General features: G+C 51.5%; 11 protein-coding genes across 11 annotated transcripts; 5 read left to right on the top strand and 6 right to left on the bottom strand.

Annotated features, from left to right (window-relative positions):
- Positions 1 to 263: 263 nt before the first annotated feature.
- Positions 264 to 1,546, bottom strand: VTN77DRAFT_4480 (uncharacterized protein; the record flags this gene model as incomplete). The annotated part of the gene is made up of 4 exons (XM_069420544.1): positions 264 to 843; positions 896 to 1,365; positions 1,449 to 1,488; positions 1,539 to 1,546. The coding sequence occupies 4 exons, from the start codon at positions 1,544 to 1,546 to the stop codon at positions 264 to 266; spliced, it is 1,098 nt and encodes a 365-aa protein (XP_069277873.1).
- A 773-nt stretch (positions 1,547 to 2,319) lies between these two features.
- VTN77DRAFT_4479 (uncharacterized protein) lies at positions 2,320 to 3,333 on the top strand (the record flags this gene model as incomplete). The annotated part of the gene is made up of 2 exons (XM_069420542.1): positions 2,320 to 2,459; positions 2,526 to 3,333. The coding sequence occupies 2 exons, from the start codon at positions 2,320 to 2,322 to the stop codon at positions 3,331 to 3,333; spliced, it is 948 nt and encodes a 315-aa protein (XP_069277872.1).
- Positions 3,334 to 3,854: 521 nt separating this feature from the next.
- VTN77DRAFT_4478 (uncharacterized protein) lies at positions 3,855 to 5,193 on the bottom strand (the record flags this gene model as incomplete). The annotated part of the gene is made up of 3 exons (XM_069420541.1): positions 3,855 to 4,358; positions 4,433 to 4,678; positions 5,137 to 5,193. The coding sequence occupies 3 exons, from the start codon at positions 5,191 to 5,193 to the stop codon at positions 3,855 to 3,857; spliced, it is 807 nt and encodes a 268-aa protein (XP_069277871.1).
- A 697-nt stretch (positions 5,194 to 5,890) lies between these two features.
- On the bottom strand, positions 5,891 to 7,316 carry VTN77DRAFT_4477 (uncharacterized protein; the record flags this gene model as incomplete). Its single annotated transcript, XM_069420540.1, has 2 exons — positions 5,891 to 7,199; positions 7,264 to 7,316. 2 exons carry the CDS (start codon positions 7,314 to 7,316, stop codon positions 5,891 to 5,893), a joined length of 1,362 nt encoding a protein of 453 aa, XP_069277870.1.
- Positions 7,317 to 7,730: 414 nt separating this feature from the next.
- Positions 7,731 to 8,831, bottom strand: VTN77DRAFT_4476 (uncharacterized protein; the record flags this gene model as incomplete). The annotated part of the gene is made up of 4 exons (XM_069420539.1): positions 7,731 to 8,226; positions 8,302 to 8,550; positions 8,619 to 8,747; positions 8,809 to 8,831. The coding sequence occupies 4 exons, from the start codon at positions 8,829 to 8,831 to the stop codon at positions 7,731 to 7,733; spliced, it is 897 nt and encodes a 298-aa protein (XP_069277869.1).
- An 876-nt stretch (positions 8,832 to 9,707) lies between these two features.
- Positions 9,708 to 10,634, top strand: VTN77DRAFT_4475 (uncharacterized protein; the record flags this gene model as incomplete). The annotated part of the gene is made up of 2 exons (XM_069420538.1): positions 9,708 to 9,873; positions 10,003 to 10,634. The coding sequence occupies 2 exons, from the start codon at positions 9,708 to 9,710 to the stop codon at positions 10,632 to 10,634; spliced, it is 798 nt and encodes a 265-aa protein (XP_069277868.1).
- Positions 10,635 to 11,044: 410 nt separating this feature from the next.
- VTN77DRAFT_4474 (uncharacterized protein) lies at positions 11,045 to 13,097 on the bottom strand (the record flags this gene model as incomplete). Its single annotated transcript, XM_069420537.1, has 8 exons — positions 11,045 to 11,708; positions 11,825 to 12,081; positions 12,146 to 12,344; positions 12,423 to 12,467; positions 12,532 to 12,723; positions 12,790 to 12,865; positions 12,959 to 13,004; positions 13,071 to 13,097. The coding sequence occupies 8 exons, from the start codon at positions 13,095 to 13,097 to the stop codon at positions 11,045 to 11,047; spliced, it is 1,506 nt and encodes a 501-aa protein (XP_069277867.1).
- An 821-nt stretch (positions 13,098 to 13,918) lies between these two features.
- VTN77DRAFT_4473 (uncharacterized protein) lies at positions 13,919 to 15,845 on the top strand (the record flags this gene model as incomplete). Its single annotated transcript, XM_069420536.1, has 7 exons — positions 13,919 to 14,025; positions 14,114 to 14,308; positions 14,386 to 14,498; positions 14,561 to 14,575; positions 14,636 to 14,724; positions 14,784 to 14,883; positions 14,944 to 15,845. The coding sequence occupies 7 exons, from the start codon at positions 13,919 to 13,921 to the stop codon at positions 15,843 to 15,845; spliced, it is 1,521 nt and encodes a 506-aa protein (XP_069277866.1).
- An 865-nt stretch (positions 15,846 to 16,710) lies between these two features.
- On the top strand, positions 16,711 to 20,492 carry VTN77DRAFT_4472 (uncharacterized protein; the record flags this gene model as incomplete). The annotated part of the gene is made up of 5 exons (XM_069420535.1): positions 16,711 to 16,851; positions 16,912 to 17,256; positions 17,317 to 17,725; positions 17,786 to 20,158; positions 20,218 to 20,492. 5 exons carry the CDS (start codon positions 16,711 to 16,713, stop codon positions 20,490 to 20,492), a joined length of 3,543 nt encoding a protein of 1,180 aa, XP_069277865.1.
- Positions 20,493 to 21,658: 1,166 nt separating this feature from the next.
- VTN77DRAFT_4471 (uncharacterized protein) lies at positions 21,659 to 23,596 on the bottom strand (the record flags this gene model as incomplete). The annotated part of the gene is made up of 6 exons (XM_069420534.1): positions 21,659 to 21,789; positions 21,856 to 21,918; positions 21,969 to 21,996; positions 22,049 to 22,125; positions 22,169 to 22,309; positions 22,366 to 23,596. The coding sequence occupies 6 exons, from the start codon at positions 23,594 to 23,596 to the stop codon at positions 21,659 to 21,661; spliced, it is 1,671 nt and encodes a 556-aa protein (XP_069277864.1).
- Positions 23,597 to 24,886: 1,290 nt separating this feature from the next.
- VTN77DRAFT_4470 (uncharacterized protein) lies at positions 24,887 to 25,345 on the top strand (the record flags this gene model as incomplete). Its single annotated transcript, XM_069420533.1, has 2 exons — positions 24,887 to 25,114; positions 25,184 to 25,345. 2 exons carry the CDS (start codon positions 24,887 to 24,889, stop codon positions 25,343 to 25,345), a joined length of 390 nt encoding a protein of 129 aa, XP_069277863.1.
- Between the last annotated feature and the right edge of the window lie 196 nt (positions 25,346 to 25,541).

The raw sequence follows: 25,541 nt of genomic DNA, 5'->3' as shown, positions 1-25,541 counted from the left end.
TGTAACGGACGATTATAGAAAGTCTACTGGTGAAATGAATGGCTTGAACTCAATCGTACCCCGTAACTCTATTCGTCACTGAAATAAAAACAGGAGAAATGGCCATCGAGGTATGAACAGCCGAGATACATTTTCCCTCCCTACGCCGTAGAGTCATGCAATACCCACAAGAATCTTCAGTCGTCCATAATTGAAAAATAAAAAAGAAGAGAAATAAAGGAAAAAGGAAACAAAAGAGTATAAAAACATTCCCCTAGTTTATTTTACTGGGCCGTCTCACCAGGAAGCAAGTTTCCCTTGACAGCAAACATCTTGCCAGTGGTCGACGACACAAAGCCGTCGATCTGGCGCGAGTACTGCTCCACTTGTCGGCTGTTGAGCATGCTCTCCAGTCGGCTCGGTTCCTGGGGAAGCTTGAACAGTCGCTGCCACTCATCCTCCGGCAGCAGGGGTTGTTTGAGCGCCGCCCGGCTGATGTTCTCGGCCTTGCGCTTCGCCTGCCATTGCGCAATCTTGGCCTGCTCACGCGCGAGCGAGCGCTGGTAGTACTGGAAGTTGTTGGTCTCGGTGTGGTGCGTTTCGATGGCGTCGAGGAGCAGGTCGCAGTTCTTCTCCAGGAACGGATCGATGCTCAACGACAGGTTGTCAAAGTTGGGCGTCAGAACAGAGGACTTCGCAAGAGGCCCGTTCTTCAGCGCGGAGAGAGATGGAGGGAAATCCAAGGGCGTCGATGGAAGTGGCGACGGGAGCTGGTGGAGGAAGGACGTGAGGAGGTGGGAGTTGTGAATCTTAACGGGCAGCTCGACGAAAATATCCTGGTATCGCAGACCAGATTTCTGCAGTCTGTTTACAACACGTCAGTATATGTATATCCACTCTCCTGCGGGAGACGTACTGCTCCGAGGTGAACTTGTTCTCCTTGAAAGCCGTCATGAACTGCGGCGACAGGCGGAACGCGCGCAGGCTCAGGCTGCCCTGGGAGCTGCGGGTGACGTCGTGGACGAGAGTGACAGTGCGCTCGTTCATCTCCTTTTGGTAGAAGTACTGGTTCTCGATCACGTTCAGGTTGATGAAGTTGCCCATGTTCGCGCTCGTGTACCACCCGACGTTCTGGGCATCGATGTTGACCTCTCGCAGCATGCGAATCATCTCCGCTTGGTAGACCGTGTTGGCCTTAGCTCGAGGAGCCGCCGCAGCAGCATTTTGAGGCGCAGTGTCAAAGTGCGATTCCGGAGGCATTTCCACGACGGGGAAAGGGAAGCAGTTGGTGACTTCCAGGGTACTTCCGACGTCCATACCGACGAGGGATCCGGTCGCGGTGGTAGGGAAGCTCTGAGAGCAGTGCTTGATGATCTTCATGACCACCTATTTGCGCGGTCGTCAGTATATAGGGGCCGGGGGCCAAGTTCGACAAGACGATGAGGGGCAAGAAATTTCGGAGGTCATACCAGGGCCTCGACCTGGACGGCCGTGAGGGGTACTTGGTTCCTGCGATCATATCAGCAAACCGTACCGCAGATATCAGAAATCATACTTACTCGGCCATTTTGGATATAGCAGGCCAGGCAGCGTCTGGGGACAAGGAATCGCGGGTTGCTGAGTCTCTGTCGCCTTGAAGGCCGTCTGCTCCGTTTTGTGTGGGCATCGCGAACAATTTCCCACCGCCTAATTCCAGAACAGGACTAGCGTGCCAAGAGATCCAATATCATGCACTCAAACGTTGATGGAGGATCAGGGTCATCAATCAGATAGAATAGTGTGCTTTTCAGATTAGAGACAGAGTTTTGTGAGAGTAGGTTAGAGAAAGACAGATGTATGCAGAGCGTGGGATTCACGTTTGTCTGGGTGGTGGTGTTACGGCAGCCTGGCTTACAAAGGTCTACTAGCGACATACATCTATCTCAGAAGTTAACAGAAATCGAGTCAACTATCCAGATCATAGATCTCGTAGATAAATTCGAGCCAAAAGACACATGGCGAGCTACTTATCCAGTTTCTGCGGTTGACGCCTTACTAAATGTGTGTATATGTACACGGGATACGGTCTAAACGATAGCCAACCTAAAATCATAGTGGACTGTTCTTACAGTCTCACATCATCATAGTCTTTAAGGCTCCCATTAATTACTACTTCCCAACCCCTTGTAGGCCTTCTGGTGGTTGCGGTAATATCCTGCATACGCAAATCAAGATCGCCAGTCGCAGATCCTATACAGGGGTAGCAGGTACTTACCGGCTGCCCTGACCAACCACAACCGCATACCGATTGAGTCACCATAGCAGGATTATCAGGTCGAGAGATCGAGTCTTGTTCAAGTCATGGCTACGACTGCACTAGCAACAACACCAGAGACATATTCCTACGGACCACATGATCTTCAAAAGGTGCACGTATATAACGTGCAGCAGAAGGAACCGGGCCTCTCGACAAAGAGCTCCAATCAAGGTTACTGGGTGATGTACGTTCTGGTCAATCAGCAACAATAACCCTTAAATTATTACCAGTATACTGACGACCGCCATAGCTACATCCACGGCGGCGGCTGGCGCGATCCCAGGGTCCTGGCAGAGTCTTTCGGCCCAACCGAAACTTTCCTGCAGAGCCAGCATGCTTCGCTAATTCGCGAACATACCATCGCCTTCGCATCGATCGACTACCGCTTAAGCGCGCATCCCAACTTCCTGCAGGACCGCAACACCACGGACGCTGCGACTCAGCTGCGCAATGCGAAGCATCCGGACCATCTGCATGACGTGCAGGCGGCGATCACCTTCCTGCAGGGCAGGTATGACTTCGGGGATCGATACATCCTCGTGGGGCACAGCTGCGGGGCAACGCTGGCCTTTCAGATCGTGATGGGGAAGGTTGCAGGTGCTGCGCCGACGACAACCCTCCCCAAACCGAGAGCTGTGGTTGGAGTATGTGGGATATACGATCTCAGGCTCCTGCGAGACGACTTCAGCAAGGAACCGATCTATCAGCAGTTCATAGAAGGTGCTTTTGGTCCCGACGAAGACCTGTGGGATCGCGTCTCCCCGGCTAAGGTGTCAGATCCCGATGATGAAGGCCTCGAGGCCGGATGGCCTAACGGCAAGCTGGCTCTGCTGGCCCACTCGGCTGGCGACGAGCTCGTGAATCTGAGCCAGTTCCTGGCCATGAAGGATGTACTTGAGCGATGGAAAGCAGCAGCTGCTGCCAAAGACAACAGGACGAGGCAGGTTGTTCTCCTTCAGGATTTGCAGGAACCGCACGACGACGTCTGGGGTAATGGCAAGGAGCTTGCCACGGTCATTGCGACTGCAGTACGGGAACTGGTGAAGATAGATTCATAGCGATAAAGATGGTGTGGATGTCGTGATAGGAGAATCGTTGCCTACAGTATACCTCTCTGTCTGCGTCGTAATGTACATACATAGTCACTGGTTCTTCCTTTCAACGGTTTCGAAATACTTATCATTTGGACTACTCAATTTGGGTACTCATTGGAAGTTAAGTAGTAGATGGAAACTTTTTTTATTTTTTCTATTTTTTGTTCCCTGAGGGATATTCCATTTAAATACATTTCCCTCGCCATGTATTTTGCATACAGAGGTCAGCCTAAAGAGGCGAATTTGAGGAATAGAACAGAAAAAGAAAAAGTCGTTAAGACAAATACCGAATGGCAGAGGGAGCAAAAAGAAGAAAAGAAATCAGAGTGATTTTATTTCCCAGTCCGTTCTCAACGCCTATTCTCCGTATTCGCCACCATAATGCAATTCAGTGTAGAAAGATGATAAGTTGAAGAAGTTGAATGGGGAAGACTGCTGGAGCCGGCACCGGAATTTGATTCGTACCGGCACGACAGGCCACAACTTCACGCGCCCAAGTCCATGCGGCCAGAGGCAGCGTCGTTGGTGACTGTAACTTCCTTGGACGCGGTAGTCTTCTCCTCCTCGTCGTCGTCGGACTCGAACTCATCATCTTCGCCTTCGCTGTCTTCGACGAAGCCGGGATCGACGTTGGCGGCACGAAGACGCTCCTTCATCTCTTCGCGACGGGCGTCCTGCCAGCGAGCAAGGGCCGCGCAAGCATGCACTTTGAAGCCGTAGATTTTAGGCTCATAGCGACGAATGCTCTTTTCCGGAACGAGCGACGGATAAACCTGGAAAAGGATGTTGTGGAACGAGGTGCCGAAGTAGGCTCCATCGATCGACGCGTGACGCGAAGACTTGGGATTGTAAATATCCTCGCACTTGGCACAGTAGAGCTTGACGGTCTTCTGGTTAGGAACGTCGGACAGCCCCATCGGGAGCAGAGGGTGCTGGTCACACAACACGCGGGGGCATTTGCCAAAGTCGGCCTTCTTGTACTTTTCGAGCTATGCAAGGAACGACGCGTTAGAGAGGGTAAACAAAAAGACAGAAAGAAAAAGAAGGGAAGGCAAGAACTTACCATTTTAGCCAATCCGCGAGTGGTGACAATGTACCTCGCATGGACTAAACCATAGAGATGACGCGCCGATTTCTCGATCTGCTCGCGCAGGTCGTCATCCGCGTCGAGGTCGAAAACATCGGTGATGAGATCCAGCGCGTACTGATAGTACTGAACCTCGGTGTTGAGGCCAGTCAGGTTGAAGCGATCGGTCAGATATTCCTCATCGATCTCGCAAAAGTATTCGTTTCCGCGAGATGAGATAAACTGGGGGAAGAAAGGCAAATTAGTGTTTATCTTCTCCAGCTCCGGATGAGGGTGAAGAGCATTAGAAATCTCGTGGAGATTTGCAACAACGCGATCAGGAATGAGAGGAGGAGGAGGAGGAGGAGGAGGCAGCTGGTAGTATTCATCAAAAATACTCTGAGGGAGAGCTTTAGGAGGCATGGCGAATTCCTGATTCTGAGAACTCTGGCAATAGAGTCATAGAAAAAGGACAGCTCGTGGTATGACAAGTGTAATCGTCAAGAGTCATGAAGACTGGGAATTTATGCACACAAGCATCTGCCTGCTCCCCTCACGCCCTGGGACGCGTTGACTGACTCCATCGCCGAGAATGCATTATTGGAAATGCATCAAACTCATCATACTTGCCGAGAAAAGAGAGGGATACAGGGGAACAGCACGCCGAGAGGAAGTAAAAGACAAGAAAAGATGGAACTTACCCAATCCCTCCAGTAACTGGTGTAGTCGCTGTCGGTCTCGCTGTTGAAGTCCTCCATCTTGTCTGATTGAAGGGAAGCTTCTTCTGTGACGATATTGGCTCACTTCCTTGCTCCTACGCCTCTTCAGTCGCTCTCGACTTCTGAAGACGACGTTGTGCGACCGGGCAGGGAAGGGTGTAGAGCACTTCTCGGCAGTCGTCTAGATGTCTTCTTCGTGGATGATACAAATCCCAGCGATAGAAATTGAAATTCACTGCTCAGGCAGTAGAGTCACTATGAAGAGCGCGTATCGCGATGGCTGACAACAAAGAGTTGGCGACTGAGTGAATTAGTTGATATCAAGCGCGCTCTCCATGGTGAATCTAGCCTAGCGGGGCAAGGCGGTGAAGATCTCCACATGTTTGCAGCGAGCACTAGCAATCACATCACAGCCCCGCCAAGTCTAGAAACCTTGGAACCTTCTATTTTTTCTCAGCTTACAAAATCATGATCCAAATTTTTATTTTTTTTTAAAAAATTTCTTTTCTAATGAAGACCATATCACAATTTCAAAGCTTAGTTCATTAGAGTAGAGATTGTCTCAAGTGATGCAAAGCAGGGTCAAACACACTAATGGACCTAGGACAAATAACAGTTCCGACTGATCTGGAATTGTCAAGGATATCAAGTTATACGTAGAAGCGTCAAAAAGAAAACCGATGTAGGTCAGACACAAAGGAAACAAAAAGGAAAGAAATGGCTGTCACAGCCAGTATCAACGCGGACGATGCTCCGCCGCCCTATCACACTGTTCCAAGAATTTATAGATCCCCTGTACTCCTTCATAGTCTGAAGCCGAATCTGGGGCGCCTGGTTCAGATAGCTCCGGAAAGAATGCTCGATCGCCGAGCTCACTGATTTCCAGGCTGGAATACCCCGACGGCGACGAGGTCCAGGGGTTCTTCCCGAAAAGCTCAACGTCCTCAAAACTGAGCTCATTGGACAATCCCGGCGACGTTTGTACGTTACCTTCGCACGACATCATCATACGCCAATCAAGGTCGCGGTGATGGCTGGCCCGTGGCTGTTCGTGGATAGTAAACAACTCTGTCTCCGGCGACGGCGCCAAACTGGGTGCGAACGGGAAGAGCAGAGCAAGTTCAGTGCCATTTCGGACGTCAAAATCATCATCCTGGAAGATCTGTCCCCGTTGCACTCCGACCTCATCGCAAAGCCGCTCTACCTGGTCGGCGTCGCAGCCTGGAAATCGGACCCGGATCGTTGACTTGCCATGCAGCGACACCGGCAGGTCACCCAACGTTGCAAGGCGTTTCAAGTCGTTCATCACCGCTGCAAAGTCTTTCAGAGCGCGTGCAAAGTCAACTGACAGCATTTCCATGAGACCGTCCGAATTGAGGTGTGGGGCCTCGCTACTCATGTTCTTTCCAAACCCATTAAGAGCACCAAAAGCCGTGATAGTGGGAGAGATCTGGAAATCAATGTAGGAACCAGGAGCGGTATTGGAAACTTCCGCCATCCGGCGCTGCGCCTTGTCCTGCAGGGCCGTCACCGTCTTGAAGCGTTTCTCGCCCGTGAGGGGATCAATGCCATCGAAACGAGCCTTTTTCCCCGAGAGCAGGAATGCGCGCACCGCTGCAGAAACGTTATTGACGACCTCGGCAGGGGCAGCTGGCGTGTGAGAGAAATATCTCACGCCCCCAATACGTCCAGCGCCGATGGCATAGCCGCCAGCCGTACGGCCCAAGGCGCCACCTGTCAGGTTGGGACGGAGAGTCGACGCAAAGGGAGAGTGCGAGGTAAGGCGACTGACAGCTGAGCCGATGCGAGAACTCTGAAAGGATGCTGACGCAGAAGAGCGCCATCCGGACCGGGCGTAGGAACCAACAGCGCCGCTAGCACGAGTCGAGAAGTAACGGCTTCGGGCCTGCCGGATGGCCGCGGCGCGACTGATGGGCTGTCGAGGAGCGATACGAGCATATGCGGGCTGAAGTCGTAGTTGTAACTGTTGCGAGGGTTCTGGTAATCTGGCTTTAATGGCCTTGGCTGTCTTCTCGTAGACGAACCTGAAATTGGGGTAAGAAACGTCATAGACCTACCTAGGCAGAGGCCAAGGGAGGTATTCCTTACCTGGCTGCCCTCCAGAGCTTTGGGAGCAGCAGGTGCCCACTTGATGGAGCCATTGCTGCTAAAGACCCGATAGGACCTCGCTTCTTGATGCAGTTGATGATGACGGAAGGTGAGGAAGAGAAGAGGAGACGAGCAGAATGGGGATGCCTGATCTATGAGGGCGGCTACCCCAGGCCAGCACAGCCACAGCCGTTCCCGCCCCCTGTCCACCAACCACATTTGATCATCTCTGGTTACATGGTTACCGGGCAGTACTCTGTACTCCGTAAGCCTATCTATATCTGATCTGGCAAAGTATTTCTTACATTTCGAGGAGGAAACAAGAAGAAGAAATCGAAGTCAATTGTCTATATTCATGCTGGGAATTTCTACAAGGTTAATATCCCTGATCATCTCCAGGAGACTTGAAGCGCCGCATCCGACGCATTTCCAGCTTGCTTTTATGTTTTCCTTGTTTTCATCGCTCTTTATTCATCATCGCCAAAGAAGACCTTGATGGGCAGCCAGTCATCACCACAAACCTTGAAGCGACCCTTCAGGTTGTTCAGCTGATCGAGCTCGTCGGCTGTAAGCTCCCAGCCATCGAGTTGGAAGTTCTTCTCGATGCGGTCCTTGTTGACGGATTTGGGAATGACACTCCAGCCCTTCTGCAGACCCCACATCAAGAGAACCTGCTGAGGAGTCTTGCCCTTCTTCTCAGCGATCTGGAGAAGGGTGGGGTCCTTGTAGAGGGGCGAGTTAGTGGAACCCAAACAGGAGTAACCGGTGGTGTGAATGCCCTTGGAAGTGTTGTAGGCGACCAGCTTGGGCGATGGGTTGTTGGGATGCAACTCGATCTGGTTGACGGCGGGCACAATCTTGGTGCTAGGATCATTGAGGAGCCGTTCCAAGTTCCTAATGCCAAAGTTGGACACCCCAATGTTTCGCACCTTGCCGGTGGCTGGCAGTTTCTGCATCTCTTGCCTATCATTTTATTTAAAATCAGCCATTGTCCGTGGCTTCCAAGCGCGAGGGGAAAAAAAAAAGGAGTCGGCTTACCAAGTCTTGATGAAATCCCAATCCGGGAAGTGCTTCTTCTTGTCATTAGGATCGGTGGAGCTGGGCCAATGCATAAGGTAGAGGTCGACATAGTCCACACCGAGGGCCTTGAGAGAGGCATCGATTCCCTCCTGCACGCGGTGGTGCCAGGTGTTGTCAAGCTTGGTGGTGATCCAGATTTGTTCGCGAGGAATACCAGAATCCCGAATACCCTGGCCTACCTCTGCCTCGTTACCGTACGCAAGAGCACTGTAGACTCTCCGTCAGTCCAATGGAGGTCAAACGCACACTTGGGTCAATAAAAAGGATACACTTACGTGTCGATGTGACGGTAGCCTGCGAGCAGCGCATACTTGACGGCATCCCGGACCTCATTGGGCTTGGACTGCCACGTTCCCAGACCAACCGCGGGGATCTTGTCGCCGGTGTTGAGAGTGAACGTCTTCCTATGGGCGACTGATTAGACTCTTCTCTATAATTAACTGTCATGCAATAGGTTTAACGTACTTGGTATATTCTAGGTTCGACATCTTGCTGAATTGGACTATAGGTAGGACCGTAGTAGGAGATCGCAAGCTGACAGAAGGGACAATGCAAGCTGCATACTGAGAGGTGCAAAAAGCAGAAGTGGCGCTCTCTATAAATGAGGGGATTCTTACCCGCACCAGATTCCGCATGGCGGGGACAGATAAAGGCAAGGCAACAAGTGGATTAGTTCTTGATTGCAGTGGACAACCACTATTTGGTCATCTCATTAGCCCGCTTTAGGCCAGACTGCTGGGAGGAGAAGAGTTGAATGCATTTCTTGCATCATCTTTCTTTGAATACTAATGGCAAGCGGCGTGACCAAAATGCGCCATGGCCGATCGTAACTTGCATTGGAATCTCAACCATCTCATCTGCCGGCATTATTTGCTAGGTAAGCAGCAATTATCCGATAAGCTTGCATGGCCCCTGGCAGGAGTTTCATACTGTGTTACACCGTTCCATTTCACAAATCAAGGGCCATGAAAGGCTAATTTAAATTTAAATTATTAATCAACGATCGCGTGTGCAAACTTTGTCTGCGGGTTGAGCTTCCCTCTCTGATGGCTCTTGCCGTTTCTGGGCCGATGCGACTGCTGACGTCACCGCCTGATTCTGCCGCTCACCGGGAAAGGAAAGCGCAATCCCGCACTGGCGAACTCCGACCAGAGGCAACGAAAAGAACGGAGACCTGCTATCAACCTTAGAACTCCGAGCAACGCATCACACACTTCCTAGGTATCCACTCGGTTAAATCCCGTCCCTACGAGTGGCCTACCTATCGCGCATTTCGCATTGGCTCTCCCAAGCTTCCTGCACCAGGAAACCCGATAGATCCGTGACGTGCCTTGCAGGCACGGACTCGCTTTTCACCTGCAGCCATGTCGTCCGGCTTTGTGTCGGGAGGGACTATCGACGAGCCGGCGGAGCGTGACGATGAATGGCGCCGTGTCCAGGAGGAGCTCGAGGAGGAGCGGAGGCGGAAGGCGGAGATGGGCAGGCAGGAGGGCGGGAAGAGTCTGTATGAGGTTCTGCAGCAGAACAAGAGTGAGTGTGTCCGACAGAGTCGACGCCCTCGACCATTCTGGACCAATGACCTGAGGGCAAGACAAAATGGCATCTCGCTGGTAACGCCGTTGGCTAACGTGTCAGGGTGAAACCTTTCTGAGGGCACAGTGGCCAAGCAGGAGGCCTTTGAGGAGTCGATCCGCCTAAAGAACCAGTTTCGAGCCCTGGACGAGGATGAGGTCGAGTTCCTTGACTCTTTGCTTGAGTCCACCCGAGCGAAGGAGGCCGCTATCAAGAGGGAAACAGCCGAGCAGCTGGCCGCATTTCAGCGTCAACGCGAGGAGGCGGACCGGGCCCTACTGGAAAGCGCTACGTCCGGCGAGAATCATAATCCTGCTGGTGGGGAAGAGGAGCAATGGACCATCTCAGGACGGAAGAGGAAGCGCAGCAAGAAGGACCTGTTATTTCCCACCAAGGTGCGCAGGGTTTCTACTGCCGACACGGCCACCCCTTCGTCAGAGCGGAAGGTGAGCTTGGATGCTACGAGGCCTCCAGGAGGGGCTAGCAACCAAAAGGAGGAACTCGTGCCTCCTCCATCATCTACTTCGCCGCCATCGAAGATCCGTACAGATCCAAAGCCTTTGGAAGATACTCCACCAGCTCCTCAAAAGCGTGAAGAGAATCATCATATGCCACATGAACAAGGTAAAAAGTCACCAGACAGGAAGGAATCGGAATTAAAAGCTGCACCTCCTCCGCCATCCCTCGGGCTCGTTGCCTATAGCTCCGATGAAGAATGACGGAATGAATCCTCCCTATCCCCTGGACACTAGAGTTTCCTCATCTATGAATTCCTTTACAGGAACGGTCCATAATATAATTCTCGCCCAGTGGCATAATGGATGCGATGAATTCAGGTTCGTCAAATCCAGTGTATTTGACCATCATCCCGGAGTCTGGTGTACAGTACAGACCAGTATATATAATTGAGAATTTTTGGAATGTGCATATTTCATAGAAGTTTGCTTTTATTTCTTCATGTGCAAGGCCCTTGAAGACAGTCTGTTATTTTCTTGACACGATATAACAAGACATTGAAGATGTGTCATCCTTATTGTCATCATTTGCACCTTTGCCGCAGCATCTCCAACTCTCCTGTCCTCTCTCACCTCACGTTTTCGCACAGTTGACGCATAGGCACGCTCTTGACTCATTCATAGTGAACAGCCACTCCTTCGCGCTTCCCTTCCTCCTCGGCCAGTTTACGCTCCAGGTCACGGGGAACGTAGTCGTCCTTCTTGACTCCGACGACCACCCATGGTGAGTTGGAGAAGAGATAGTTCATCTCCTCGAGGGGCAATTTGGATGTCTCGGGTAGGAACAGCCAGAAAAACAGCGCGTTGGTAAAATTACAGATGATGAATAGGAAGTAATATCGGTACCGGACATTGGTCATGGCGATCGGAGTCACTTGGCCGATCATGGTGTTGAACGCAAACGAGGTCATGGTGGCAATAGAGACGCCCTTGGCGCGCGTCCGCATGTCAAAGACCTCGGCGGGGATGATCCATGAGAGAGGGCCACACGTGGCGGAGAAGGAGAAGTTGTACAGCCAAGTCATGATGATAAAACCCCAGTGGGCTCCGGTGTTGCTGACCTCGGGTGGGAACAGCGCCAACAGGATGCAGGCGATGATGAAGGTCACCATGTTACCCAGATTGCCGATGATGAGGGGCCACCGGCGGCCCAAACGATCGATGAACATCATGCAGCAGAACTCTCCCAGCAGGGCGATCACCGTGTTGATGGCCTGGTATCGCAGCGTGTCGTCGCCCTTGATGCCAATCTGATTGAAGATTTCGATAGAGTAATACCTGTGCGATGGGTGGAAGAATCAGCTTCATTGATTCTTCAAACGCATTACCATGTGTCCTTTCTTTCGCTTCTCTCTGAGGAGCTTCTGGGTGAATCCTGGGAGTCGGGTTCTTACTGGATAGCGGACACGCCGGTCATCTGGACTGATGCCTGCAAGGCGCAGCACAGGAAAAGACGCCTAAATGCTGGCCGAGAAGTGAACAGCTCGATATAGGACTTGGCCTCGTGCTCATGCTCGTACATGATACTTTCTTGGATCTGATTGAATTCGGCTCGAACCCAAGGATCATTTTCGTTTCCGTGAGCGTGCAGCTTCGCAAGAACTTGGAGGCCCTCTGCTTCACGGCCATGATCGATGAGCCAACGGGGAGACTGTGTCCATTATCAGTATCTCATCTCCACTTCAGCTAAGTTTGGTCCTGGGGAAATGGTTTACCTCAGGAAACAACAAAATCAGGAGACCCAGGAAAACTGCTGGGATGATCTGAATCCCCAGAGATACCCGCCACTGAGCGCTGTTGGTCGGGTCGAAGCCAATGTAGGTACCGTAGCTTATCCAGGCTGCACACAGCGATCCAACCCCAAGCATGAATTGCTGCAGCGCAGTCACCCGTCCTCGGATGCTGGGGTGGCACCTGGATCAATGTCAGCGAGATGCTACAATTTATGTCATACCTGGAAGTATGACTGATCTTTTTGAAAGATATACTTACAATTCGGCTTGGTAGGGCGGGATAATCATTGTGAGAACTCCAGCACTGCGATATCTGTTAGTTAAACTCTGTGTCCGTGGTTCTCGCAGTTCTCGGGGCTGTCACTCACGCGAATCCGGCAAAGAATCTCCCACTATACAGATACCCAAGTGTCTGTGCTCCGGTCTGCAGGCCTCCTCCCAGACAGAAGATCAGGGACCCGAGAGAGATCGTCCATCGTCGGCCCAGATAGTCACCAGCCGGTCCAGCTAAGGCAGCGCCAAAAAAGGCACCTGTGGTGAACATCGACACCACGAGTCCACTTGGAATCGGGGTGATCAGTCAACTCATTGCACGGAGTACTTTTTGTTTCTCGCGTATCACCTACCTTTGCGTGTCATTTACAGCGAATTTGGCTGCAAAGGACTGGCAAGCGATCACTTCTGCAATGACACCCAGATCATCTATGAAAATCCTTCATATCAGCACCTGCCAGAACTTCCTGCCTCTCCAAACTCCGGTTTTGCTCATGTTCAAGGACCGAAAACATAACGTACATCCAAAGAGGAATGACCCGAGGGAAGCGAAGGTGCCTACCAGGAACTGTTCCAGTGCTTCGTCAGTCTAACCCTCTTTGTTGGATCTAGAAGCGATCTTCGGGTGACTTACCTGATACCACTTTGGAGGGAGAGGCATGATTCTGAGAGCTGCGATCTTGCGATTGTAGATTGGAACCACAAACTCTATAATTAACCTTGAGAGAAGTATATTCCAAGCTCTCCATGAAAGGCCATCGAGGAGGCTATTTAAGCCCCCAGTTCATGAGCAGAATCCCCGCTGCTTCTTGCATTTCGAGGTGCCTTCTAGACCCCTAACTGTGGGGGAGTCGCGTGGCATGTTCCTACTCTCCAAACCCCATATTGGATTTGGCGTTTGCACGACCCCGACCAATACTACCCCGGAATATCTGATAACAGATACATGCAACTGATGCAACTGATCATCGCTGTGCGAATTGTCCGCCGGAAATTTACCCCATTGGCACATTCACCACGTTGCGGAGGCGGGGGCAGGACACCTTGTGGAGTGTGTGGGGAACCAATACATTCCCTGGAGATATTCGATCCCCTCATTCCGGACTGTCATTCATGGAATAATCAAACCTGTTACTGACAATGCCACCAATTGGATCCAGCAATGTTCTGCGGAGCTGGCAACCGGCTCGATTCTCGTCTCACCGACCGAGTAATGCGCTACTCCATGAGTTTAATTCTAAATTGGAGCTCCTGTTCTCCTGAGTCATGAACTATGAAGACAACGTTCTGAGGTGGGGCCGATAACAGATCTCTCAGCCGGCCAACAAGAGAGACGCTCAATCTCGGCTTTCGCTGACGTTTCGGGAAAAATACCGAGTCGCAAGCATATATCAATCAATTCTCCAGGCGTGCAGCTGTTCTTCCGGATAATATAACGAGAACTTTTGAGAATTCTACTTGGCAAAAGTTCTATTCAGCAAAATGACGACATTCACCAAGATCAGTGATGACGAGACGCCCACCATCTCAATCCACCCGTCCATGCGTCTGTCCAAGATCAATCCCAACATCTACTCGGGGTTTACAGAGTATGTAGGAAGTCAAGGAAAGAAACATATTTGCGGATTTTAGTTCACCAGTAGGTTCACCCGCTGACTGATACCGTTCATTTACCAGGCATATGGGACGATGCATCTACGGAGGCATCTATGATCCCGGAAATCCCCTGTCGGACGAGAATGGCTTTCGAAAGGATGTTCTGGAGGCTCTGAAGGAGCTCAATATCCCTGTGGTTCGGTATCCCGGGGGAAACTTTGTCGCTACGTATCACTGGCTAGATGGAGTTGGCCCGAAAGATCAGCGACCGGCGAGGTATGCAAACTTCTGCCTTCTAAGTTCATTTCTTTTTTTTTTGACTGTCAAGCTAACAAATACGAACAATTGAACAGACCCGAGTTGGCCTGGCTGGGGACCGAGACTAATCAATTCGGTACTGACGAGTTCTTAAAATGGTGTGAGCTTCTCGGCGCGGAGCCGTATTTTTGCTTGAACTTTGGAACAGGTGCCTATGTCCCTGACCCTGTCGCTGAAAAGGGGCAAACTAAACCATTGGATTGATTTTAGGAACTCTCGATGAAGGTAACACTACTCAATAGTTGTCTTGTGATACCAGCACCAGATGAGGTTGACACTTCTCAGCAATGGCATGGGTCGAGTACTGCAATGGGACGGGAAACACCTACTATGCCAACCTGCGGAGGAAAAATGGTCGGGAGAAGCCTTACAATGTATGGTCAAGTCACCATTTTGGTATTCGTTTTTGAATGCTAATATCTCTTGATTTCAGGTTAAATACTGGGCTCTGGGTAACGAGACATGGGGCCCGTGGCAAGTTGAACAGATGACCAAGGAAGCTTATGCCTACAAGGCGTATCAATGGGCCAAAGGTGCGTTGACAATTTGCACATCCATGCGTTTACATATATACATATCTAACACATGTACAGCTCTGAAGTTACTCGATCCAAATCTGGTCCTCATTCTTTGCGGCCAGGATGGCACCGCATCGTGGGACTACTACACCCTCAAACACTGCTTGCTGCCAACGAAGGCTACTCTAAACAGCAACCCGCGTCCCCTTATTGACATGCACAGTATTCACATGTACACCGCGTCGTCCAAGCATTTGCCGAACGCAACCGCACCGTTGGCCGCAGAGCGTGCGATCGAGATTACATCCTCCCTGATCGACCTGGCTCGGATCGAAAACAGGGTGCCTCCGGACGAGCCACGACCGACGATCTGCTTCGACGAGTGGAACGTCTGGGATCCCCGACGTGCCGAGGGCTACAAAGGCGCCGAGGAGAGTTACACTCTGTCCGACGCGTTGGCGGTCGGCGTTTTCCTCAACGTATTTGTCCGCAAAAGTCGCGACCTGGGGATGGCGTGCATCGCGCAAAGCGTCAATGTCATCTCGCCGCTCATGACGACCAAGGATGGCATCATCAAGCAGACGACGTGGTGGCCGCTATGGCTCTTCTCCCGATTCATGCGTGGCTGGACCATCGGTACACACGTTTCGTGCGGCGCATACGAGGGCGAAACGTCGCCCGAGTGGCTGCGCGGCGTCAAGGACACGCCCTGGCTAGACGTCAGCGCGGCATTGGGTGACGATGGCTTTGTGAACGTCGTTGTCATCAACATTCATGAGACGCGAGACTTCGAGACCAACGTCGAGGGTGTCAGTGGCGGTCCTGTCAACGTCTACACGGTCACGGGGGCGGATGTCACTGTGACCAATGTGAAGGGGAAGCAAGAGGTGGGCGTTCAGGAGAGTACATGGGATGGGAAGGGCAGTTATGTGTTTCCGAAACATTCTCTGACGCTGTTGAGATGGAAGGCGGAATGAGGGCTCCACATGCATTCTTAGATTTTATGGGATATTTTTTTTCGTATCCATAGAGGGGATAGAATGGATAGAATATAAGCTTTTTTTTTGAATCAGAAATATCAAGAAAAGAAATGCTGAGCTGTGGTTTATTTTGTCCTGAAATCTGCAATTACCTCTTGGTCCTGAATTACCTGGCTTATTTGTACATACAGTAGGATTATTTATACTATTAAACAAAAAACCACCATTCTTTATAAGTCATCTTCACTGCAAGCCAATTGATTTCTCTCAGAAGTACCTTCTAATAAGGAAACAAAAATTGTAAAAAAAAAAGACAGAGGGAGAGAGACAAGAAACTACAAGAAATCACAAGTTCTCATTATTATCCCCCTATGTAGAGGCGTACAATACATCTGGCAACATCCTGCATTCACACATATCTATATCCTTTATTCCAGTCTTCAGAAGGACGTAAGATGATTCGCAAGCATGCTATGGCAAAAATGAAAAGTCATTTGAAACGTGAATATACAAACTGTAAATAGAAGTTCCATTTCAGGTTTAGCGTATGCACAGACTCACGTGACATGACATCGGGCATTGGAAGTTTCGACTCTTTCTATCTTTCGCCACCCGACGGGCGTCGAAGCACTACATACATACATGCCACTATCCATCGCTGGCCATTATCATCGTCGCCATCACTGTCGACTCATCACTGCCAGCATTCGGCATTACATACACAACTGAGGGAACGAGGCTCAGTTTTCTCTGGCGCATCGATGGATATGAATTAGCTCGCGCTACATAACAATCCATCTCGTGCTCACTGCTGGACTCTCCGAAGTAATACTCACATCTCAAACCTAGTTGGCCTGCAACAATGGCTCGCCACGGGGATACTCGCTCACCATCACCTGTAGGCAGCACCTATTCGTCCAAACGAAGCCGGAGAGATGAAGACCGTTACGAGAGGGGCAGACACGACGATGGGAGGAGTTATCGTCGGTCACGCAGTCCGGAGGTACGTGCACGCCGTGGGTCGATCGACGACGATGCACCGCTCACAAGACTCTCATTGCAGAGACGATACCGTGATCGCGACCGAGATCGTGACCGAGACCGGGATTCCTACCGGAGACGTGATCGATCGCTAGATAGGCGCGATCGGGATGACTATGACTACCGTGACGACGATGTCTACAGACCCAGCAGGCGGGACCGCTCCAGGGATCGTCGGCGTTCCAGGGACCGGGATGGACGGGACTATCGACGCAGAAGTCGTGACAGAGACTGGAGTCGTGATAGAGACAACCGAAGCAGGCGAGATGACTCCCGCGACCGGGCTCGGAGGCGGAGAGACGATTCTACTGACTCGAGGCGCAAGTCTAGCAGAGATCGTGCTTCCCCGGACTCAAGGTCCCGAGAGGTGCGTAATAGCGCTATTACACAGCCTGGCTCTCGCATTACGACTGACTTTGTTACACAGGCCCCGAAGGTATCGACGCCGGCCCCTGCAGCCCAGACAGACGAAGAGAAGAAAGCGGAACGACTGGCCAAATTGGAGGCCTGGAAGCAGAAACAGGCAGCGGAGCGGGAACGCAAACAACGAGAACTCGCTGCATCCGGCGGCGCACGGAACATTTTGGAAGAGATAGACAAGAGATCCCGGTTGTCGCCCGCTGTTGCTTCTCCCCAATCCCCAGCTCCTCCGTCTCAGGAGGCTGCTCCCGCCGAGTATGCTGGGAAATTCGACCCAAAGGCCATTGCGAAGAAGGCCACTGCCCCTTCGACAGGGCCGTCTCTACTGGGCAAGGACGTTGCGGTCCCTGATTCTGCTAAATCCAATGGAGTACCCAAGGCTAACAATGTCTCAGCTGTGGAGAGCAAGTCTTCTGGTGAGTTAACAGGTCCTGCAAGTTTTCTCGCCAGTTCACCAGCTAATGCTTATGATCTAGCTGCTCCGTTGAAAGCGCACGGCAATGTCGGCAGCTTCGGACTAGGGTCCAAGGCTGTTGCTGATACCGATAAACCTTCTGCGCAGCGGACATTGGGTTTCGGAGAGGAAGAGTCTACACGAAAGAAACTGGAAAGACTACCAACGCCGCCACTTGACGACGGCAAAGACGCTACAGCTGACGGGGCGGTTGAAGACGACGAATCGGACGTTGACATGCAGGATGGCGGCACAGAGGAAGAAAATGCTGCTGCTGCTCGGGCGGCGGCAGAGAAGCGAGAAGAACGCCTGCAAAGCCAACAGGCCGCGCTCAGTGCTGACGTAGACGGCGACGTCGCCATGGCTGAAGCGCCAAAACAGGACGCCGTAGCTGGGCAGCAGACAGTAGCAGAAGAAGAGATGGACCCGCTTGATGCCTTTATGTCCGGATTAGCTGACACTGCCCCCGCCAAGAGGACCAATGGCACGAAGTTCACGAAATCCAAACAGCAGCAGCCAGAGGCTATCTTTGGTGATGAAGACGACATTGACATGAGTGCCGTTGGCGAGGGTGATGCCGAAGACTTCCTCGCTCTGGCAAACAAAAAGAAGAAAAAGGACATCCCAACTGTTGATCACTCCAAGATCGATTATGAGCCGTTCCGAAAAAGCTTCTATACCGAACCTGCTGATCTTGCTGAGATGACGGATGAAGAAGTGGCGAATCTGAGACTCGAGCTCGATGGCATCAAAGTACGTGGACTCGATGTGCCCAAACCAATCCTCAAGTGGTCGCAATGCGGGTTAGGTGTGCAGACACTGGATGTGATCCGCAAACTTGGTTATGAGAAACCCACCGCCATCCAGTCTCAGGCGCTTCCTGCCATCATGTCAGGCCGAGATGTTATAGGTGTAGCCAAAACTGGGTCTGGCAAGACTATTGCTTTTCTTCTTCCTATGTTCCGACATATCAAAGACCAGAGACCTTTGGAGAACATGGAAGGCCCTATCGGTTTGATCATGACGCCAACTCGAGAACTGGCGACGCAGATCCACAGAGACTGTAAGCCATTCTTGAAGGCGTTGGGTCTTCGAGCTGTGTGTGCATATGGCGGTGCGCCAATCAAGGATCAGATTGCCGAGTTGAAGCGCGGAGCAGAAATTGTTGTCTGCACGCCCGGACGAATGATCGATCTCCTGGCTGCAAACCAGGGAAGAGTCACGAATCTGCGAAGAGTGACCTATGTCGTGCTTGATGAGGCCGATCGGATGTTTGATATGGGATTTGAGCCCCAGGTGATGAAGATCATGGCGAACATCCGACCGACGCGCCAGACTGTTCTCTTCTCAGCGACGTTCCCTCGCAACATGGAAGCTCTTGCGCGCAAGACTCTGACTAAACCTGTGGAAATCATCGTCGGTGGTAAGAGCGTGGTTGCGCCAGAGATCACACAGATCGTCGAGGTGAGAAGCGAGGATACGAAGTTTGTGCGCCTGCTGGAATTGCTGGGCAACCTCTACTCGGATGAAGCGAATGAGGACGCGCGGACTCTGATCTTCGTTGACCGCCAAGAGGCTGCTGACAGTCTTCTTCGTGAGCTGATGCGCAAGGGTTATCCTTGCATGTCGATCCACGGAGGCAAAGATCAGGTCGATCGAGACTCCACTATTGATGATTTCAAGGCAGGTATCTTCCCCGTCTTGATTGCGACCTCCGTCGCCGCTCGTGGGCTGGATGTGAAGCAGCTCAAGCTCGTGGTGAATTATGACGCCCCCAATCATCTGGAGGATTACGTCCATCGTGCAGGACGGACCGGACGTGCCGGAAATAAGGGCACGGCGGTTACCTTCTTGACGGAAGAGCAGGAGCGATACGCGGTTGATATTGCCAAAGCGTTGAGGCAGAGCGGCCAGCCGGTTCCGGAGCCCGTTCAGAAGATGGTTGATTCCTTCATGGAGAAGGTGAAGGCCGGTAAAGAGAAGGCGGGTGGATCAGGCTTTGGTGGTAAAGGCCTGGAGCGGCTGGATCAGGAACGAGACGCTGCACGGAACCGGGAGCGCAAGACGTTCCGGACAGGCGAGGAAGGCGAGGAAGAAGAACCGGAAGAGAAGACGGACAAGGGAGAAGACATCTTTGCCAAGGCAGCCTCGGCTGTACAGCCTTCTGCGGCTCCGACGGTCAACCTCCCGGACAAGATTACCGTGCACAAGACGGAGAGGCCGGCGCCACGGGTGACGAACCCGAACGACCCTCTGGCCAAGGTTGGTTCTGCGGTGGCGGATATCCACGCTCGGTTGAACCGTGCCGGCGTGATGAGAACGGGAGTTCCCATCGACAACAAGGGGCCGGACGCGGGTGCATTCCATGCAACGCTTGAAATCAACGACTTTCCTCGTAAGTTCCCCTGTTTCATTCTTCATATATACATTACAGTTTACTGACTCTTTCTACAGAAAAAGCTCGTTGGGCCGTCACCAACCGCACGAACGTGGCCAAGATCCTGGAAGCGACAGGAACATCCATCACGACCAAGGGCAGCTACTACCCGCCAGGCAAGGAGCCTGGACCCGGCGACAACCCCAAGCTGTACATTCTCGTTGAAGGTGACACGGAGCTGGTGGTCACCAACGCGATGCGCGAGCTCATGCGTCTGTTGAAGGAGGGCACGCTTGCGGCGGCTGATAGCGAGGCCCGCGCGCCGGTTAGTGGCAGGTATAATGTTGTTTAAGTAGTAACCTGTTGAACGAACGATAAATAAGTAATCTTCTCAATGATGAATATCTGTCAGTGGACTCAGTATGAAGTATGTGTGTATATAGGGTTATACCTGTAGGGTTAGTAATAATGTATGTAGTCTGACCTAGCTACCTACCTACTAACGTGGGTATCTATGTACCTACCAGCCGGTTATGTGTTATCCACGAGCATGCTGTAGGTATCTATCTCTCTTTCTCTCTCTCTTCCCCCCCTCCGCGGCCGCCCCCCCTCTCCCTCCTTGAAACGCATTCATTTCATGCATCCTAGTATGTACTTTCTACACCGAGTATCCACAGAATACCTATAGGTATATATATTTATATAGACAAGAGACTTTGATATCATCATCAGCAGCAGCAGCAGACACGGACGCAGACGCAAACACACAGTCGTGAATGATGAACACTGTCGATGAAGACGATAAATAAAATAAAAAACGATTAAATTTTTGATCGGAATCGGACTAGAAACTCCTAGTTTATTATGACAATGACGGAAAAAAAAAGAAACATGGCCGATCAACTTCCTCCTTTCTTTCCTTTTTTTTGTCTTTGGGTATTTTTTTAATTTAATAAATGCTTGGTTCATGGATGAGATATATCGATCACTACCACCTAAGTAGGTAGGTAGGTAGGTAGGTAGGACTTCTTAGAAAGGCGCGCGGACACCCTTATTTTATTTGACTGACTGACTGACTGACTGGGATCAGATAGATGGTATAGATGGTATATATAACGAGGTCTATTAGAACGTTCTGGAGTAGGTAGGTAGGTAGGAGGCTTTTTTTCATTTTCATTTCTTTTTCCTTTCAGCTCTCGTTTCGTTTCGCTTCATTTCATTTCAATCCATTCCATTCCATTTCTATATTACATTATAATCCAGCCTGCAAGACAACCAGATAAACAAACAGACTGAATTGGAAAATACTCCATAAATCCGGGTATATTCATGTTTTTCGTCTTTCGTTTTTTCGTCTCTTGGGCAATAGCAAGAGATGAATCATTCGTTTCTGTCATGCATGCGTACATGCATGCAGATAGCCTCGTCAGCAAGCAAAAAAGAAAGCCATCCTGCTTCTAAAACCCCACTCCCGTCTACTTCTTCCCGATTGGCGGCTGTTACCAGCCAACTACCTGATTAAGATGCAGTTTCCACGGATGGAGGAAAAGGGAATTGATCGATAGTCGGTGATGATGATGATGATGATGATGATGACACGGCGGGGCTGTTGAGTTTGTGTGTGGTCTTTTGGTGGCGTTTGAGCTGGTCTGATGAAGTAGACATACATGTTAGGATGCCGACAAGTGATTAAATGGTCGAAAAGGACTACTTACCAGGACGAGTGAAGCTTTTGGAACAGCCAGGAAAATTGCATTTATGTTTGCGTTCGCCATGCGCTATTCTGGTCAGTGATCGACATGAAAATAAACAGCCAACAGATACGTACTTAATTTGTGGCTCGACATATTGGATGACTATCAAGTTGTCAGTAGACGATACTAGACCAGGATTAACTGAGTGACTTACATCGCCGGTCTGGAAATTGCACCCTGGAAAAGTACACTTAAATGGCTTTTCACCGGTATGTGTACGGGAATGTGTTTCTGCGCTGTTAGCCTAGCCTAGCAATAAGTTGGACAGACATACTGAGCTCACTGCTGTCGGTAAACGCTTTCCCGCACTCTTTGCATTTGTAGGGCTTTTCGCCGCGATGGCTTCGCTCATGTCTTTCGAGCGTCGCCTGTCTCGCAAACGGCTTCCCACAGACGGAGCATTTAAAGCTTTTGTCTGCATAAGCGATCAGTCAGAGATGTGCACATTGATCCAGGGGTCTACAGACATACAATTACTATGGGTTAAAAAGTGTCCCTGCAACTTGGACTTTTGAGAGAACGGCTCGTCCGGCCGATGACAGCCTTCCCATCGACAGTAATACCCATAACCCTTCGCTCCATCAATAGGAACCATGTGCTCCGAGACCAGGTGTTGTTGCAGACCACTGGCATCCGCAAAGAAGGCCCCACAGACCGATTTCATCCCACCCCGGTCCAGCGTCCATCGGCACACGTGCTCATCGTCGTCGGCCAACGCAGTCGTCGGGCTCGTCAAAATCGAAGACGCACCGCCATCCAGCGGCGGTGGAGTCTCGACGGGACTCGACAGGAGATGAGAGCTGTCGCTGCACCGGGAATGCCGTGCGTAGTGGGAAACTCGGTGTTGCGCGTGGTTGTGGACATGACGGTGGACGCGGCCTTGCGACTGCGCCCGAGAGAATTGATGTAGCCCGGTATCGCCTGAGTTTCTGAGATAGCAACCGAGATGCTGATACCCAGCATCTGAGCAAGAAGGGGCGCCGTTGCCTAGGAAGCAGGGCAGCTTCTCGAAGCTGCCGCCATTCGGCGGCTGATTCTGGATCGCATGCCCCTGGTGAACATTGTTAAAACCAGGGGCAGCTCCGAGCATATCATACATATCAACATTAGTTAGGTCCGTGTTGCTGGAGTAGGCAGGGCTCCAGAGTCCGACAGTATCTTTAGAAAATCCATGACATGCGTTATGAGAAGGATGGTTATTGATATGACGGATTGGAGGAGAGAAGGCAAATTGTGCGTCGGGGGTTTGTTCAACAGAACTGTTGGGGAATTGCGTTTGCGCGTCACTGGGTTGAGGGTTGTTATTTTGCTCCCCCGACGTAGGCAAGAATGCCGAGGTGTCCCAACTCAGGGTGGCATCCTCAGCCAGAAAGTCGGCAATGCTCTGGTCCACGCTTTGCGCGTCGCTGAAACAGTTCTTATCGAAGCAAATGGGTCCCGTGTTCCCACAGTTGACGTCGTCGCAGTGCGATTCGGAGCAGACGGTGGAATTGTCGCAGTCGACGAAGCCATCGCAGACGGAGGAGCAGTTCAGCGAGCAATTGTCGACTTTGCAGCAGGGGTCCTCCATGCCGCAACTGGTGCTGGGAGCGTGGTGCTCGTCGTGACAGGTCCATTGATCAAAGGACATCTTTCCGGGAACGTCATCAAAAGCCTCCCAATGGCAGTCCAGGCAGAAGTCGCCCAGCTCTCGCTGAGACATGAAGGGCGAATGCCCTTTGGGAATCTAGTTCCCCGGTGTGGATAGGAATGTGGAAGCGGTTAATATGAGACACGTGATTTTCTACTATAAATCGAAGACGTCAGTCCAGATATCCTGTGACGACACGAAGAACCCCGCTTACCACTGACCTGAAAAATCAAAAGAATGATCGACAAGGAGGAGAAAGAAGGAACTGTCGATACTGACTACCAGAAACGCAGATCAAAACACGAGAACACGAGGGGACAGTGGTGGAAGGAGCATTCGGCGTGAGGGAGATGGGGACCTTGGTGGTTAGCCGTTATCTGGCACGGCGAATGGCTGCTCGCCCAATCGTAAGACGGCCGCGGCTTCCATCTTCCGCAGCATCGTCAGAGCCCGGTCATCGACGATATCATCCGTGCCTCTTCTGCACCTGCTTGCTGCAGGCGTCTGCTTCATTCGAATTGAATAGGTATCTACAGAGTAGTGCTGCAGACCGATCTCGATGCAGGATCTGCCGGGCGGTGTGGCAGTCGCTAGTCGCACAATCCCCTGGCGGAGGACTATCGATTAGCTCCCTGATCGCCCGCTAATCATGACTGCTTGACTTGACCTGTCAGCATTCACCTGCCATTGTCCAGTGCTTTTTCTTTTTGTTCTTTCAATAAACCAATAGAAAAATAGCTGCAATGCCTCCTGTCGACATTCTCGTGAAATTAGGTAGCTCTTTCCTAATCAAGTTCCAACTCCCTCATTTGGGTTAGTTGAGGCTTCCTTCCTAGTCGGGTTAGACCTAGTAGGTAGTTCTTGCCAAGAATGGAGAGAGAGCGGCTATCTAATCCGATAGAGCAGGATGCAAGGGATGCTGTACAGTCAGTTGAACACAATAATATTATAATAATGAGAAGAACGGTTTAGGTAATGATCCATTGACTTCGTTGACACGTACTCTGCATGCTTGTTGTTTCTATCCATCGAGTCTGGACGAGTCTTGTTGAACCATATTTCAGCCTTGGCGGGGCGCTTTCAGCTCTCCGCCACGCCACGTGCCACTGCGGCTGTGCTATCACCACCCACCTCGCCTCATCGCTCTCCATCGTCCGTTCTGTTCCTGCATCCGAGTGCAGGCTGTGTGGGTGACACGGTGTGGGGATGTAATTGAGACTCGACTCACTTTGCTGCTACTACTGCTGCTGTTTCGCTTTTAATCGTGCTGGCACGTCTCTGATCTACCTATTCCCCGCACCTTCCCGCCCATGGCCGTTGAAGAGTGACAGCCTGTCCATCTACATCTACACTCTACTAGACATGGGAAACATCTGCTCGAGATCGGCCAACCAAGATCCCTTCTCCCAACCCGGTCGCGTCCTTGGATCGTCCGCGCCGTCCGCGCCGTCCGCGCCATCCGATCAGGGACCTGCTCGTGCCCCCGTCCCACGAAATGTCGCCTCCAAAGGCCCCGGGAGGACGCTTGGCGGTGGCGCGCCCTCGGGAGATGGCAGCGATGCCAGAAGCAAAGCCGCGGAGGCTGCACAGGTAAGTCGCAGTGGCATGGGACAGTCACAAGATACCGTACGAGATCTGGATACTGACGTGGCTTGCTAGAAACGAGCGGAAGCCCTGCATGCTTCGAGTCGCGGCAAGCTGAGCAGCCAGCTGGCAGCGCAGAAGGCCCAGACCCACGCGCAGACCTTGAACGAGGCCAGCAAGGCGGAGAGGGCTGCGAGGGATGCCGATCGCGCGGAGCAAGCCAGACGATGGGCTTGAGGCATCTCTTCAGGATTGTGCAACCAGAGAAGTACTGGATATTCACTATCCTGCCCGTTGAAGGCAGGAGTCTTTATGAATTACAGAGGGATTCTGCGATTCCCCTTTCACCGTTGTCCTTTCTTTCCGTCTCAACTGCATGGCTGGAGTTGTGGAAATATAATGAACGCTCGTCTGTCCTACTTGCTGACGAACT

This window comes from Rasamsonia byssochlamydoides, assembly GCF_041956645.1.
Source record: "Rasamsonia byssochlamydoides strain NRRL 3658 unplaced genomic scaffold VTN77scaffold_30, whole genome shotgun sequence".
NCBI classification, from domain to species: domain Eukaryota; kingdom Fungi; phylum Ascomycota; class Eurotiomycetes; order Eurotiales; family Trichocomaceae; genus Rasamsonia; species Rasamsonia byssochlamydoides.
Note: the sequence above shows the minus strand (reverse complement) of the source record. Positions and strands in the feature narration are given on the sequence as shown.